Source organism: Pipistrellus kuhlii, unplaced genomic scaffold (genome assembly GCF_014108245.1).
Source record: "Pipistrellus kuhlii isolate mPipKuh1 unplaced genomic scaffold, mPipKuh1.p scaffold_m20_p_9, whole genome shotgun sequence".
NCBI classification, from domain to species: domain Eukaryota; kingdom Metazoa; phylum Chordata; class Mammalia; order Chiroptera; family Vespertilionidae; genus Pipistrellus; species Pipistrellus kuhlii.
Genome location: NW_023425595.1, coordinates 34,005,321 through 34,023,146, shown reverse-complemented (window position 1 = coordinate 34,023,146; position 17,826 = coordinate 34,005,321). Strand labels below are relative to the sequence as shown.

At 40.2% G+C, this 17,826-nt stretch overlaps 1 protein-coding gene across 5 annotated transcripts in view; it reads right to left on the bottom strand.

Annotated features, from left to right (window-relative positions):
• Positions 1-9,094: 9,094 nt before the first annotated feature.
• The window catches only part of POLD3 (DNA polymerase delta 3, accessory subunit), a 46,853-nt gene continuing 38,121 nt past the window's right edge, over positions 9,095-17,826 (bottom strand). For 4 of the 5 annotated variants that reach the window (XM_036427150.2, XM_036427152.2, XM_036427155.2 and 1 more), the window contains 3 exons: positions 15,488-15,600; positions 14,356-14,434; positions 9,095-9,560 (listed from right to left, as the gene is read on the bottom strand). In XM_036427150.2, coding sequence (XP_036283043.1) covers positions 9,358-9,560; positions 14,356-14,434; positions 15,488-15,600 — 395 coding nt within the window. In that variant the 3' untranslated portion in view covers positions 9,095-9,357. The remainder of the gene's footprint in view (positions 9,561-14,355; positions 14,435-15,487; positions 15,601-17,826) is intronic. The other variant, XM_036427153.2, reaches the window with a different exon arrangement.

Sequence of the window (17,826 nt, the reverse complement as noted above, 5' to 3'; positions counted from 1 at the left end):
AGACCACCCACTTTCATTCCCACTCAGACATGAACCTGCGAGCTAGGAAAGGAATGTGTAGGTGATCAAGGAAAACAGAATTGATACTGGGAAGCTCTGGCACCAAGGGGAGCTAAGAGTTAGGTAACTTCACGGGTGTCTTCACCCAGAGGAAGCATCAGTGGAAATTCCATGATTAGCCCAAAGCTTCTGTACACATTCCAGAGTCCACCCAGGGGATGTGGAGGGGTTCGAAGAAACTGGTTCACTCACTCAGAAATTAAGCTGGTAGATTAGCTTCAAGATGGCATCAGTTCTGTTAGTATAGGTCTATAGTCTATTCCATTGATCTATATGTCTGTTTTTATTCCAGTACCATACTGGATATGTTTTGATTATTGTAGCTTTATAGTTTGGAATCAGGAAGCGTGATACCTCCCACTTTATTCTTTCTCAAGTTTTCTTTGCCTGTACAGATCTTTTGTGGTTCTATGTACCGTGCATTTTACAATAAGATTAGTTGTTCTAGTTATGAGAAGAATGCCATTGGTATTTTAGTAGGGATTGCATCGTATCTGTACTTTAAATATTTTAACAATATTAATCCTTCCTATCCATGAGCATGGTATAGCCTTCCATTATATGTATCCTCTTCAATTTCTTTTTCAATATCTTATGTCTTTCATCTCTTTGGTTTCATTTATTCCTAGGTATTTTATAATTTTTGATGCAATTGTAACTGGGATTTTTTCTTAATTTCTTCTTCTGATCATTGGTATTGCTGTATAAAGATGTAACTGATTTCTGAATATTAATTTTGTATCCTGCTGCTTTACTGAATTTATCAGTCCTAATAGTTTATTGGTGGAGTCTGTATATGTGTGTGTGTGTGTGTGTGTGTGTATATATATATATATATATATATATATATATATATATATATAATCTCCTTATCTGAAAATTATGAGTTTTACTTCTTCCTTTCCAATTTGGAGATGATTTACTTACTTAAACTTAGTTCTTTATTTATTGTCTGATTGCTGTGGCTAGTACATCCAAAACTATGTTAAACAGAAGTGGTGATAGGGGTATGCCTGGTTTGTTCCTGGCCTTAGAGAAGCTTTCAGTTTTTCACCATTGAATATTTTAGCTGTGTTTGTCATATATAGCCTTTATTCTGTTGAGGTATAACTCTATAACTACCTTGTTAAGAGTTTTTACATAAAAGGATTTTGAATTATGTCACAAGATTTTTTCTGCCTCTATTAAGATGATTATATAATTTCTATCCTCGATTTTGATTTGATTTATCATGTTAATTGATTTATATCAGATGTTGAACCATCCTGTGTCCCTGGAATAAATTCCACTTGGTCCTGGTATATAATCCTTTTAATGTGTTGTTAAATCCAGTTTGCTAATATTTTGTTGAGAATTTATGCATCTATGTACATTAAGAATATTGGCCTGTAATTTTCTTTTATCATAATGCCTTGGTCTGGTTTTGGAATCAGGGTAATAATTGGCCTCATAAAATATGTTTGGTAGCCTTAGCACCCTTCAAGTTTTTGGAATAGTTTAGGAAGAACAGAAATTAAGTCTTCTTTGAATATTTGGTAAAATTTACCCATGAAGCCATCTGGTCCAAGACTTGTTTGTTGAGAGTTTTGTGTGTGCATTTTATTTTTACTGATTCAATTCCATTAGTAGCTATTGATCTTTTCGGATTCTCTGTTTCTTCTTGAATTAGTCTTGGAAGATTGTATGTTTAGGAATTCATTTATGTCCATTTCTTGTTGTCCTATTTGTTGACATAACATTGTTCAAAGTATTTTCTTATCCTTTGTATTTCTGTGGTGTCAGTTGTCATTTCTTCTCTTTCATTTCTGAGTTTCTGTGGCTAAATGTTTATCAATTTTGTTTCTCTTTTCAAAGAACCAGCTCTTGGTTTATTGATCTTTTCTATTGTTTTTTTTTTTTAAGACTCTATTTCCACTTTTATATTTATTATTTCCTTCCTTATACTCCTTTTGATCTTTGTTTTTCTTCTATTTTTAGTTTCCTTTAAGGTTAGATTGTTTGAGGTTTTTGTTGTTATTATTTCTTAAGGTAAGTCTGCTATGATTTTTCCTCTTAAACTGTTTTGGCCATATCCCATAGATTTTTGAGTCACTGTGTTTTTGCTTTCATTTGTCTCAAGGTGTCTTTTGATTTCTTTCTTGATCTCATTGTTAACACATTCATTGTTTAGAAGCATGTTTTTTAGCATCCACATTGTGTGTTTTCTAATTTTCTGAAAAACTGATTTTTAGTTTTATGCCATTTGATCAGAGAATATGCTTGATATCATTTCAATCTTCTTTACTGAGATTTGTTTTCTGTCCTAATATGTGGTCTATCCTGGAAAATGTTCCATGTGCACTTGAAAAGAATATATACTCCGCCGCTTTGTGTGAAATGCTCTAAAAATATCAATTAAATTCATCTGGTCTAGTGTGTCATTTAAGGCTGCTCTTTCCTTGTTGATTTTCTGTCTAGAAGATCTATCCATTGATGTCGATGGGGTGCTAAAGTCCCCTATTATTGTCAACCCCTTCCTTTATGTCTGTCAGTATATGCTTTATATATTTAGGTGCTCCTATATTGTGTGCATAAATGTTTACAAGTTATATCCTCTTATTGATCTCTTTATCATTATGAGATCCTCTTCGTTGTCTCTTGTTACAGCTTGGTCTCCAGCAGCTCTCTATCTCACTCAGCCACAATCATTGCTGATTTTTACAGCCATTTTTGTGGGGACTTCTCTTCCTGACATAGAGTTGTGGTTAGGGAGATCTGGGAAGAGAAGCCTTGCTCCTCTGGGGGGATCTCCACAGCTGAGATATATCTCCTGCTTCTTACCACCACACTATAGGTATAGGACTTGCCTATTTCATGTCTCTGCCCCTCCTACTAGCCTTTACATGGCCTCTTCCTTATATCCTTTGTTACAGAAATTCTGTTCAGCTAGTATTTAGGTAGTTCTCAATGGTGCTCTATAATTTAGTTGTAATTTTGATGTAGTTATTGGAAGATAACACAGCATTTACTTACTCTACCAACTTCACCAGAAATTGTCTATCTTTAACTTTTACTACAATATGTCCTGGTATAATCTTTGGATTCATCTACTTGGAACTCTCCATGCTTTGGACCTGGATGTCTGTTTTCTTCCTCAGGTTAGAAAAGTTTTCAGCCATTTTTTCTTCAAATTAATTTCCTGCTTCTTTTTCTTCCTTCTCTTTCTGAGATCCATATAAATGCAAGTGTTTGTGTGCTTGATGTTATCACAGAGCTTCCTTAAATTATCCTCATTTTTGGGAAAGAAAAAAGTACTTCTATTTTGCTGATTTAGTTGATTTCCATTAGTCTGTATTCCAGGTCACTTATCCTTTTATCTGTATTATCATAGCTAATCTGCTTTTGATTCCTTCTAGTTATTTTTCATTTCAATTACTGCATTCTTTAGGTCTGCTTAGTTCTTTATTGTGTTAACTCCATTGCTCTCTCTAAATTCCTTTATTCCACTCTCAAGTTTGGTGAGCATTCTCATAATCATTTCCTTTAAGTCATTGTCAGGCAAATTATTTCCATTTCATTAGGGTTTCCCTGCCTCCACCCATCTTGCCCTGGGGATTTTTTTACTTTTTCACTTGAGAACTAGTCTATCTTCTCATTTTGTTTGACATCCTATGTTTATTTCTATCACTCAAGCAAAATAACTTTCCCAGTCTTGAAAAGCTGGCCTTGTATAGAAGTGATCTCTGTATATGTCAGTAGAAAGGCGGTTGGAGCCAAGAGGGGGCCTTTGCTACTGGTGCACCAGCCTATTGGGCTGGAGTGGCTCCAGGTGGTACATGTAATGTCTCTATTGGTCCTGCTTGATCCCTTTGTTCAGAGACAAAACATGTTTGGACAATGTGGCTGGGAATGCACTGTGGCAGTCTTACAGGGCTATTGTACCTAGAGAGAGCTACTGCTCACTCTATGGAAGTAGAGAGGAAGCAAGCAATGATGCTCACCAGCACTTCGGGTAGTGGAAAATTTCCGGATCCTGGAAAACTGCATCTTCTCAGTCTTCTCTATAAGGTGACTCTCTGTTGTGAAGAAAGTGATCTTGTGTAGAAGCAACATCTGTATGGACTGTGTGCCAGGTAGTTATGGCAGGCTGGTTGCAGCCAGGCAGATGCTTACTATGTCTGGCTGTCTGGGCGTTGGCTTGCCCAGTTGGAGCAACTCCAGGCAGGAAGGCCAGGTGCTATGTGGTGACACCTGGTTGATCCTGCTTGCTCCCTGGGCCAAATGAATTCTGGGCAGTGTGGTTGGGAACGTGCTACAGCTATCTTGCAGGTATGCCAGAGCACCTGGATAGAGTTCCTGCTCACTCTTACCAAGGTGGAGGAGGATGTCAACAATGGCGCTCACCAGCTCCTCCAATCCTCTAGAGCAGTTTCCCAAAGTATGGTACACGTACCCCCAGGAGTACAGGAAGAGTTTGGTGGGTATATGCACTGCACCGTGCTTAGCTGCGCCTAATTCTGTTTTCGGTGTTATGTGTACCCCTTCTATAATTTTCATATGTCCTAAGTTTGGGAAACACTGCTCTAGAGCTCTAGTGGTTACCCAGCCTCCTCTACTCAGTCTCTTAATTCATCTGTTGTGCAGAAGGTGTTCAGTCAGCCTTCAGTTGCCTCTCAGGAAGAACTGCCCTCTACATAGGTGTACATTTCAGGAACTCGTGAGGGAGCAAGTGTCCTCCTATGCCACCATCACCCCGTAACTGTCCCAGTTGTCACTCTTAAATGAGAATCAACTTGTTACTCCTCTTCTTAAAATTCTTCACTTGGACCTCATGTTCTTCAAATGAAATCCAGACTCCTTAGCAGGAACCCCAACTTCATTTCTCAATCGGTTTTCTCCCTGTTCCTAAATTCAACAGACCATTTCCCCCCAAAGCCATGCTCCTCTGCCTGAGAACTCCTTTAGGTCCTTTGCTTGGTAAAATCCTTCTCATCTTCCAAAACACCGCTTGGCTTCTCTCCCCTAGGAGGACTTCCTCCACACCTCTCCTATGAGCTCTCAGAGGATCGTGTGTGCTTGTTGCTGCACTCACCACATTCTTCTATTTTACTGGCTTGTCTTTTCCACTAGGAACATGAGGACAGGGAAAAATCTAGGATCCTATTATATCCGCTAGTAGCCAGGTCAGAGGCCTGACACAGAGTAGACACACAATAAATGTTTTAATGAAAAGTAAATACCCACTATCTATAAATCTCACTTTCAACTGGAAAATATCCAATCTCTCTGAAACCTATTAGGTCTAGTAATAATTAATGTCGTTTTCTAATACTTTTTTTTAAAATCGAATTTATTTAAACAATACAACAAAATTTAATCAACAATATAGTTGCCGTTGTTTTCTACTACTTGTGCCCAACGCTCAGGAAGCATTTTAATCCCTCTGTTGTAAAATTCTTGTGATTTTGATGCAAAAAATTCGGTCAATGCATTTTTGAGGCATTCTTCATTATTAAATTTTTTTCCAAGAAGAAAGTTTTGCAAAGAACGAAACAAATGGTAATCGGAAGGGGCAATATCAGGAGAATATGCAGGTTGAGGGAGAACTTCCCATTCCAACTGGCACAGTTTTTCAGCAGTGATTCTTGCAGTATGCGGTCATGCGTTATCGTGGTGAAGAATTACGCCCTTCCGATTAATCAGCGCGGGTTCTTTTTCTCTTAAAGCTTGGGCTAACCTTTCCAATTGGGCACTATACACTGCACTTGTAATGGTTTGGTTAGATGGTAAAAGTTCATAATGAAGAATTCCTTTAAAATTCCACCAAACACACAACATCACTTTTTTCGCATGCAAGTCAGGTTTTGGCGTGGGCTGCGGAGCCTCATTTTTGTCCAACCATTGAGGCCGCCTTTTCAAATTAACATACAGCACCCATTCTTCATCTCCAGTAACAATTTGCTCTAAAAACGGCAAACTGTTTTGACGAGAGAGGAGCGAACTGCAAATTGTGACTCTTTGATTACGGTTGTTGTCAGTCAACTCATGAGGAACCCATTTTCCAAACTTTTGGACTTTGCCAAGTGCACGCAATTGATTGGAAATTATTTTTGTGCACAATTTTAAGTTGTCACAAGCTCTTGTTGGGTAATTTGAGGATTTTGCACCAAAAGAGCTTGAAGAGCTTCTTGATCAAAATTGGACACACGGTCTCGACCACTCTTGTCATCTAACGAAAAATTTCCCTCGCAAAATTTCTCAAACCAACGCTGGCATTTTCTGGCGCTAACTGCATCTTGACCAAGAGCACTACAGATGTTTTTTGCAGCCTCACTTGCTTTTCTTCCTAATTGGAACTCGTAAAGTATGCAGTGCCGAATATGCTCTTCATCCGCCATCTTCTTAGCCCTAGTTTTGCAACAAAAACCAAACCAAACACAAACTTTTTCAAGCAAAACTTATTAATTGCACTTCACACGTTCTGTAGATACCACATGTTTGAAGGTTATGTCAATACAAGTCAACGCCAAGCAAGATTTTAAACAAATGTTTAAAAACGACATTAATTATTACTAGACCCGATAAAAACAGACCATTGTCTTCCCCCTTTGACTACGTTTATAGCCAGAATGATGACTTTGTAACATATGGGTCATATCCTTGATAACATTTCAGAGTTAGGAGCTAAGTGCATCATTTATGACATCAGGAAGGAAGCCAACATTTGTAGAGCACCTATGTGCTGCCATTGTACACTAAATTTCTGCTGTCCATTACTTCAGTCTTGACAATTCATGGGAAGTCTTTTTAGCTTTTTTGGTAAAGAACCTGAGGCTTAGGAATTTGCCCAAGGTCACACAGCTAGCAAGTGAGGAAGCCAAACTAACACAATGTGCAAGATCAGGATTAAATTTTCTTCTAAATGAACTAAAAAAAAATGAGTTTGGCTGGAACTAAGATTTCCCACAGGGCTGAAAAAATGATGAAGGCAGCAAATAACTTGTCCATCTCAGACTATGGGTATGCAATTTTAACAACATAAACTAAAAAACAGCCTTGTTCCTGTTCAGTTTAAATAACGCTCACGCTGTTGCCATCCTGTCAAATAACAGACTCATCAGACCTTCAGTTTGAACTATTTCAAAACAACTTCTCAAATTTATTGAACTCATGGGATAATATGGTAGAGTTTTGTGTAAAGAAAAAAAAAGCCACCGCTTACTAAATCTTGCAGACAGCTAGGAGTTTAGGCAGCATTACTGGGCATAGTAATCACAGGATCACTATCACAGAATCTGCATTTTCCTTTCAACCAGCACCGAAGGTTTCCAATTCTAAATTTAGCTTACTGGAGACCTCAGCATAACAATTTTTTAAAAAAGAGACTGAGTTGATTTTTTTTTTTTACTTCAATTTAGAAAAATGACCAGAGGCAATGACAAAAATAACCATTTAAAAGGGATCCCTCTCCAGAAATGTTTTGTAAAGGTCCAGGCTTTTTTAAGTTTTTTAAGTTCAGGCTTTCCATCTTTTTCTCCATCCTTCCAGATTTAAAAAAGACGAGATTGGAATATGTCATCCTGTACTCGGCTTGCTACACAAAGCCTCTGCCTTTACAAGACCTAGATGTAATGCCAGGACTCACCCCCCAAACCGCTGGGCTTAATCAAGTCCATGGTGCCTGGCTGGAGAGCCCTCCGTGACTGCTGCTCAAGAGACTGCTTTTCACCCCAGGTCCGTCACAGTACTGGCTTTGAACGGTAGATGGCTGACTATCACGTAGGACTGTGGTCGGCAAACTGTGGCTTGCAAGCCACATGTGGCTCTTTGGCCCCTTGAGTATGGTTCTTCCACAGAATACCACGGCCTGGGTGAGTCTATTTTGAAGAAGTGGTATTAGAAGAAATTTAAGTTTAAAAAATTTGGCTCTCAAAAGAAATTTCAATCGTCGTACTGCTGATACTTGGCTCTGTTGACTGAGTTTGCCGACCACTGACTTAGGACATACACCAGGATAAGATGGAAAGAAGTCAGACATCCCTTGTCTGTTCGTAGAGTCATACCAACAGTCAAGCCTGTGCTTCCATCCCCAGAGCCCACTGCAGCCACTGCCACACCCCCTCCATCCATTGAGCTCACTGTGCAGCCAGAATGGAAGTTGTTAAAAGTTATCACTGCAATAGATGACTTTCCTTAAGTAACAAATGACAATATTTTATTTAATAGCAGTTTAGTCCTAACAACTCCGTCTCTCCATCTCTTTTTGGGGAGCCTGGACTTTTAGGCAAATGGGAGGGTTAAAAATACAGAGGAGCAACATCTGCATAGTAAACGTGTGCTTTTCTCTCTTCCTCATGACCTTCTTACAGTTTCCTCAAGAAGAAATTTTATTAACTGTTACATACTGCGTGTAGGAAAAGATTCTCCTTTTCGCCTTCATTTCATTGTATGGGTTTCACTTTCAGGTACTAACAGGGGGAAAGGAGAGAGGGAAGGAGACAAAAATCACAATAACGGTGTAAAGCGCGCCCTGTGTGAGCAGCATGAGCCATCCTCTAAGCCTAAGGCCGTCAGTGCTGACCCTCAGTGATTCTGGTGGAGTTGAATACATCATTACACTTCTATTTGCGCTCCGCCTGAGGCTTTGCCCAACCACTAATTTCAAATGAAGGTCTAGAGAGCTTTTGTGAAAGGGGTAGATCCCAGCAATGCGCTGGTAGGTAGCCAGGTGTCCGTGCACTTTATAAGGGAGGAGAGGATTACAGAGAGGTTTCTGTTGCAGCCTCAGTCCAACTCAAACTTAAAAGACTTACAGAACATGGCTTCACACAGAACTGTGTTAGTGGGGAAGGGATGATAAGGGGAGTGGTAAACACATCCAGTAAAATTGAGGGATAAGAAAATACCCACACAAGTCCATGGAATACAAAGGAACACAGAAGAAGACTCCCTGAGCCATAAGTGCATCAGGGCACAAGGTAGGTAGGGTGCAATGGATTAGCCACTAAACGGCTTCAGTAATAATAATTCTGAAACCTGTTCTAATTTTTTGTTGTTGAGAAAATCTTCTCCTGGACGGGTCAAAGATTGTGCTTTAAAAATGTCATTAGAAGGTAACAGTTTTTTAAATATTCGTTTGCCTCTTGCTTCCAGGTGATTTCTTTTTGGTTAAAAGCCAGCAGTACAAACCCTTCAAGATGGAAGAACAGTCTTCTGACAGAGGTGAGGCGCTGGGTGAACTTACACAGTAAGTGAGAGTCTGTATGTCTTGGTCTTCTCCCTGACCACTCCCCATCGCTGCCCTCCAGAGACGGCAGCTCATTTCCTCTGGAAGAAGCCAGTGATGGACACTTGTCTATTGGCTTTGCCCAGAGCAGCAGTCCCTTTCTTGGGGCCCTTTCGTTCCTCTTTGGGTTCTTTTTTCACAGTCACTGCTGGGGGTCTGTGTGTAGAAGATGTCTTCATCTTAAGTTCCTCTTCACTATCTGTGCAGGATTCACTCTCGTAGACTTTCTCAGTCACTGGTAGAATAAGGGGAAAAATGGAACATGAGTGGCTGAGTCATTTAGAATGCTATTCCATCAAAAGAATGAGAAGTCTTGTCCTCCCAGATCCCCTCGGACACTCCGATAAGGAAGGTGTGCTCATCGACTACCAACGTTTTCTCCCCCTGGCAGATCAGATCCAGCCTCAGGTAGGAAGTATGTGGCATCTTGAGATCACAGCCTCTAGTTGGGGTTCAGAATCAACACTCACCCTTATTCCCTCACTGCTATGTCCCATACCTTTATTTTAAATATATTTTTATTGATTTTAGTGAGGAAGGGAGAGAGAGAAACATCAATGAAAGAGAATCATTGATTGGCTGCCTCCTGCACATCCCCCTCTGGGGATCAAGCCGACAACCCAGGCAAGTGCCCCGACCATGAATCAAATGGCGACCTCCTGGTTCATAGGCCTTTTTCAACCACTGAGCCAGGCGGGGCTGTCCCAGGCCTTTATCATTTGACTGCCCTAATCCTGCTTTGGGATCTTGCTCTATGCTAGTTAATTTCCTGAGCTCTAGTAGTGCCTGCCTATTTCCACTGATCATTTTCCTGGTCTTAATCTCTGCTCTATTGGCAGTTTTGATCCTGTCTAGCCAGGCTCCCCGCCATGGACTCTCTGACTAGCTCTATCCTGATGTCACTCACTCTCTGCACATCCTAAGTATAGAGAATTGGACATTAGATACTCAATTGTTCAGTTCTTGGTTTTGAATGAATGTTAATTAACCCAAGATTTACGTGGTCTAAGTTTATGTCATAAAGAGAACTGTCCCAAGCAAATTCTATCAGATGACAAACTTGATAATTTCAAGGAATGATCATAATACAATGAGAAGCATAGTTACTAATTCTCTTACTCCATATCAGCCAATAAAACTCACTGAAACATGCCTAATGAAAAGCATTATACTAGTGAACAGACATTATGAGAAAGCTCCAAAGGGCACAGACCATGTCACAGAACTGATATTATTGCAATGCATGTGCCAATACAAGAAACGGAACTGCCACCTTCCTGTGACTGAGAGAGCTGAAGCAGCTGTATAACCAATGTCATCTAACTTCTCCCTCAGGCTTCCTGGTTGCAGCAAATGATGGTAGAAAAACATCTTAGCTGAATAGAATCACCCAATATACATAATAAAAACTCAGATGATTAAAGTGAAAGGTATTTTTTTCCCATTTAAGAACAAGCATAGTTTTAAGCTCATAATTACTGACCATTTCTAATAAAATATATTAGTCAAATGGTTCTATAGGCAGAAGCACTGGAATCAGTATATCTGTGTTCTAATTCCTGGTCTGCCATTTATACAATTTCAAACTTTGCCGTGCATCAGAATCACCTGGAGGACTCATTAGAACACAGGCTGCGGGACTCCATGTCCAGAGTTCACATCCAGTAGGTCTGGGACCTCGTTGTGAGAGTCGCTTCCCTTGCCTTCCATCAAGTGGGAATTACACTGCCTCACAGAACACACAGATGCACGTAGTAATCTTTGGCAAGCATCCTTCTACTTTCTCCCTCGCAATGGGCTATGCTGGCGGTCAACTGGCTACTCCTTCGCTTCATTCCCTCTGATGTCATTAAGGTTGCATAATTAACAGTCCCCTCCCCAAGAGCTGCTAGGATGTGTCATTACTCTCAAGAGCCCAGAATTTACTTTGCTGACTCCTGCCAACTTAGAGGCTAAAACACTGATAAGCGTTAAATATGTATTAAGTGTTCTCAAAGGCTTCCTACTCAACTTTGTTCCACAGACGAGAGGGCATTAAAACTCCCATGAGCTCATTAGCAAGGTTTCAAGTCATGCATCTACTCAAAGTTTGAGAAACGTTGCTCTAAAATACTTAGGGAATTTCCTTGATATACCTATTAGTTCAGCAGTTACAATCCCATAAGACCATCCCCATCTTGTACACAACTTCAAAAGCATTATGTAACTAGATTACTGGAACAAAATTAAGAACTGTAATTTACTCAGTATCTCAAAGTCTGAAGAGCATCTATACAGAGAAAAGAAACAACTTACTAATTGCTCCTTCATAAGCTACATTCTGTATTCAAATGGCAGCATGTCTATAATATTAAACTCCAGCATCAATTAGCTCATTATTTCATTACTTACTAATGAAACCACTGGTTGTCTCATTGCCAAATTTGCACAAGAGATTGCTCAGGGTTGGGGTTAAAAACCAGTCAGGGCAGCTCACTAAGTATACCTTACGAGCTAAAAGGAACATTTTCTATACTAAAAGCTGTAGCTCCTTCAAACTACAGGCCAAAAGGGATTTTAAGTTAAAAATATAGGATCTTTATTTTAGCTGAATAACAGGCCACTTTTCTCAGATACCATTTTAAAAGTCCCGGTTTGAAAAAGATAAAAAGGCCCATTTTGCATGGGTAAAACATCAGAATCCTCTTCAACCAACTGTTTTGCTTTAGAAATTCACCTTGTCCAGAAGTCCACCACAAACTTATCAGTCCCTGCAGTAAACCCAGAGACCAGCTCTGGTCCAGCACAGGACAGGGCAGCCACTGTGCCGATACATCTGGAACAGTCTGAGCAGAGAGAGGAAAGCTGAGCTCCTTTGTCAGTAATGGAAGCCAAGATTCATTAGGTTGAACTTGGACTAAAAAGCTTAAAAAAAAACACACACACACACACACCAAACTGCTATGTGAGCATAGTTTTCACTGTTGCATCCAAGGCTCTTAAAGTCCTGTCTGAAGATGGAACTGCAAAAAGGTCCATATCCCACACCTGGCCAAACGTAAAGCCACAAATTCCCAATGAACGCTCACAAAGATTTATGTGACACTTTTATTTTGGAGTAGGAGGAGAAAGAAACTAGCACTGGAGCTTTTGTCCTCTTATAGTTAAAAGAAAGAGTAAGAAATTTAACAGAAAATACATATATTACTACCAACTGTCAAACCTCAAAACAAAAAAGACTACTACTCAAAGTTCAGAATTCATAGGCTCGCAATAAACCTGGCACTGCAGACAGAATTTCCACATGTAAGGAATTTTATTCCCCAATCACATGCTACAATTAAAATTCCTTTTCAAAGGAATGGGAGGTGGGAAATAATGGGACCAGGTTCACAATTTATGTCTTCACTAGTTTTAACCACCACAATGCCTGGGAAAACTGACTCTTCAGTCAATATTCTTGAGACAAAAATTTCGACAAGAAAAGGGAAAAAATACTTCTCTAGGAGAACCAAGCTGCGGCAGGTGCCACAGGAGAGAAGAAACAACGATTATGGCTAATCCAATTAACAACAGGTTTAAACACAGACACACAGTGCTAGGACCTGAGCACCCCATCAGGCCAAGCCTGAACGCCCCACGGAAGTACGGTTCGTTTGTGGAAAAGGCACAACAAGCTAAAACGTGGCCGAAGAATAAGCCAATGACTCAAAGCCTGAATTCTTTTCTTAAAATTGCAGTACACCACTGTATATTGTGAAATGATAACTGCTGTAGGTTTAGTTAGTAGGTAACGTCTATTATATAAGTAAAAAGAGAAAGCAAAAGCTTTTTCTTCGTGAAAACTTCAGATACATTCTTTACTTCCATATACATCGTGGAGCAGTGTTAACAATATCATCATGCTGTACATACATCCCTAGTACTCACTTACCTTGTAAGTAGAAGTTTGTACCTTTTAACCAACTTTTTCCTATCCCCCTGCCTCTGGTAACCACAAATCTGACTGCTTTGTCTATGAGTTGCTTTTTTAGGTTCCACATGTAAAAGAGATCACACAGTATTTGTCTTTCTCTGTCTGATTTATGGTTTGACCCTCAAGGTCTACCCATGTTGTCACACATGGCAAGATATCTTCATTTATATACATTTTGATTTCAGAGAGGAAGGCAGAGGGAGAGAGAGACAGAAACACCAAAGATGAATCATTGCTCGGCTCCCTCCTACAGGCCCTGAACTGGGGACTAAGCCCACAAACCCGGGCATGTGCCTTTGACTGTTCAGTCCGCAGGCTGACACTCTACCCACTGAGCCAAACAAGCTAGGGCTTCATCTGGCTGAATAATATTCTGTACACACACACCAACTTCTTCATTCATTCATCTGTCAATGGATACGTAGGTTGTTCCAAAGCCTAAATTCTGTTCCCCTCTAGGCCTCCATAAAAAGCACATCCATTTACCTAACATGGCTTACAAATAGGAAATATTAAAGAAGTGATTTGGAAGAGTCAAACCTCTATGAAGAACAAATGGAACAAAATACCAAAGACTCATGAATCTCTCCTCAGTCTAATCATCTGTAGGAGCTCCTTTTCCACTGTTCAAATGTATAAAACGACCATTCTAAAAAAAAAAAAACCCAATATTTTGGTTTTGGGTCAATGATAGCATCTTAAGCTGGTATTGTAATTTCCATCTTGAAAGTGTTTTTAGATATATTACCTCACCTGAATCTTCACAACAACCCACATGTAGGCAAAATAAGGAAATTTAGCTCCATTCCATAGGTCAAATTCCCCACCAGAGGTGACAACTTTCATCCAGGATCTCAAAGCTTATTTCTATAGTGCGTGGTCCAGACAAGAGCAGGTGTTTACCTGTAGTTGTAGTGGTCCCCTACCATCTATTCAAGTGTACGCCAAGACAGGCAGCCAAGCACCGCCGGGGGTTGGGGGGATGGGGGGGTCACATGCACGCTGCCCTATAAAGGACCATGGTGCCTCTGAGGTAATAACTATCTCTGAATTTGGAATCCCAAATTTTTCTTACCTATGCAGCCATCCTCATCCACAAAGGTTTTAGATTTCAGCACCCGCTTTCGTTTTCTTTTGTTTTCTCCACTTAAGCTCTGAAAGACCAGAGATAACATTAAGGTGACCAATAAAACTACAAAGAAAAATAGAAGTTTAATTTATAACAAGCAATCTCCAATACTCCATGATGGTAAGCTGAACGAGGAATTCAATACATTTCCTTTTAGAGGACCAGCCCTACCACACAGACAAGTTATGGTCATTGCATGTGCCAGCCTGATGTTTCACTGTTTATGAGAAGAAAAGTAACATACTGAGCAAACATCTGTGTTCATTCAGCAACATACTTTGTTGAGCAGTGCGGGCACCATGGGTTAAAAAGACCAATAGGACAAGAACCTTAATGGAGAAGACAGGCCGCTACTGGAGAGCCGAGGGAGGGGTTATGGGAGCACACAGGGAAGGCCCCTAAACAGACCGGAGGTTTCCATGATATCTGCCCCTGCTATAGATACTGGCTATTTCAGCCTTGACACTGCAAGATAGGCCCATCTAATTTAGTCTCAAACTGGTATTTTACTTTATCTCCATAGGTCTTTAATCCCATATGCTCTTCAGCTAATGAAGAAATCAATGCAAAATTTAAATGACAGTCTTTAATACAATGAATTCAGGAAAAATGACAGACATAACGGAAAAAGAAACTTGTCAGCACCTTTCTTTTCAACTCTTCATTATTTACACTAACGGCTATAGACAAGGTGCAGCTAGAGATCACTCAAAACTGCATTTCCCCATTTGTTGCCAGCTTTCCTCATCCAGCCCTTTTCCAGAAGAGTAACCAACATGCATAAGCTGTTTGTGCTCACTGCTCTGATGCAGGCAAGACCTCATTTTGCACAATTCCAAAGGGAGTTGGGTAGCACAGCAGCCCTGATGCTGGAGATCAGGGAAAACTTTGACCTACAGCTGAAATCTCACGTCAAGTGAGAAGACAGGGAATGTCAACCGTGTCTTCTTACCACTTATAGGAGAGAATGAGACAAGAGCCATCTACTGGCATTTGTGAAGTATACAGCAGAGAACAGATTTAGGTCCTTGGGTGAAAAAGAGCACACGGAAAGGCAGCCATCCCAGTAAAGTTGTACCTTGACAGAAGGAGGCTCTGGCTCAGTCTTCGTCGCTGGTTCAGGAGGTGGAGACGCAGAAGGAGGTGGGGATGGTGACTCAGCTTCATAAATCCCAGGAGAATCTGGTACAACTGAAATTATGAAACAGCTTAGATAAGAGAACTACAGGCACTATCTGGTACATCGTCTTCTCCACTGGCTCAGTTTCCAGATCCAGCAAAGGACATTTTGCAGGCAGTAATTCATGACAACCAAGGACTCTGTAGTTAATATCTCTCTACACAAATATATCTTTAAAATATACATAATTTTATACAAAGAAAATTAGACAATCAATTATTAGAGGTAGAATGTACCTTAGAGATGATCTTAGCTAAATCTTATTTTACAAATATGTCATGTATGAAGTTGTTTTATAAATATCCACTGATCACCTACTGAGTCATGGATATCACATAAATTGTTTCACTTTATCCTCACAACAATCCTAAGAGACAAATATTATTCACACATTAGAATTGAGTAAACAGAGGTTCAGAGAGGTTAGACAAGGTCACAGAACTTGCAACTGAGGCAGGTTTTAAAGTAAGTCCATCTAATTTCTCAACCTTACTCCAACTATCCCATGCTGCCTTACCATTCAGAACCAGACATTTTCTCTTAAGATCAAGAAAATGGAGTTAATCTCAGATTATACCATCTGTCCCATGACAGAGTCTTTGTGACCGTGGTCTGAGGATTCTTTGCAATCACATGAGATGTTAAGACAAACTTTCCAGCTGATGTTAAAAGCATAAACTTGGGGCCCCTTTGAAATGATCACAATTGGAGCTCTAACAACTAAGACCTGTTTATTATGCTGTAAGGCAGGCATGGGGAACACCTGACCCACAGGCTCTATCAGGCCTGCAAAATCATTGGTCTGGCCCTGCCAAGGTAATAGGGGTGAGTTAATTTAATGTTTGACCCAAGATAGCAGGCTGATTTTTAAGTTGATAATTTTATATGGCCCACAAATTATGTTACAAATATCCAACGGGTCCCTTGGGGGTGTGGGGGGAGGAGTGCCCCACTCCTGCTGTATGGGAACTATTTCTAGCGATGGCCCCACTGTCGAGGCCTGTTTTGCTATAATCTAAGAACACTTTTCTGAAAGAAATCTTGCTAAAGAAGTGATATCACCGAGAAGAGAGCGCCACCAGGAGGATCCCATCCTTTCCAAACAGTGGTCTTAGTAGAAGGCCCATGAGAGGGGAAGTGAAAATCCTCAGCTGACCTATTGCTTAATCACCACAAAGAAACTGCTGGTCAAGGGCCTGGGTAGCTGCTTAGCCACACCTGTTCCCTGAATGGCCTGGCTGTATCCAAATTCTTAGCACAAGTCTTGGATCTGAAATCCTCCCATCTGATTAGGTCAGTGTTAAAAATTATGACAGTGGAGGGTCTAAGGCCAAATGACCTAAAGAGATGAAGCAGAACGAGAGCCGGAACAAAACAATAAATATACACTTCAAGTATGAAATGGGCCCCCAAACTTTATAGGCTCTGGGACACAAGAGAGACACATAAAAAGAAAGTGGTCCAGCAATTATCCCCGCTCTGGGAGGCAAGAACCTGAGGGGTGCTCAAACCAGCAAAAAGAAAGTTAAACCACAGGACAGAGCACCAATTTTTCTGACCTGTAACTATTAAGAAAACTGTCCCAATGTGTTACCGTAGCAGGAGAAAAGTTTATGCAGTAAGGGAGCCAAAGAAAAGGGATTCTGAGTACTCACAGTAATAAACTCGGGAGTACTTACTCTGTTTACAGTTCGGTTACCTACCTGACTTAAGCAAGGAAAGCACTTAATGCTGGTGGCACCTTCTAAGACCCCTTTTCACTGCAATGTATGAAACTGTTAATCCAGATCCCCGCCTCCGGAATCTAAGCTCCAGAGGCATAGGTACCATGACTTCACTGGCACTGAACACACAGCAACCATACCTTATTTTTAAATAAAGAAAATCATTTTCTGAAATAAATCTGAGATGGGGGGCTTCTCTGTCAAGGAAGATTCTCCACTCACCCCAGAGAAAAACATTGTAATGATAAAGGAATGAAGATATAAATGCCCCACCTCATGCCAAGGAAGAGAACAAAAGAGGAGCCAACTGCTCTTAATGAGTACGAAATTTCAACAAATCCCTGGAAGACAGAAGGAAATGGCTGACAGAAGGTTGACAAAAGAAGCACCAACCAGTTGAAGAGTCAGATAGGAGAGGTTACTGTATATTATAAAATTTCCATTTGATCTGATTTTTGAAATTGTAAATAGGTATTAACTTTAAAAACATTTTTAATGAAAATATTTTCAGGA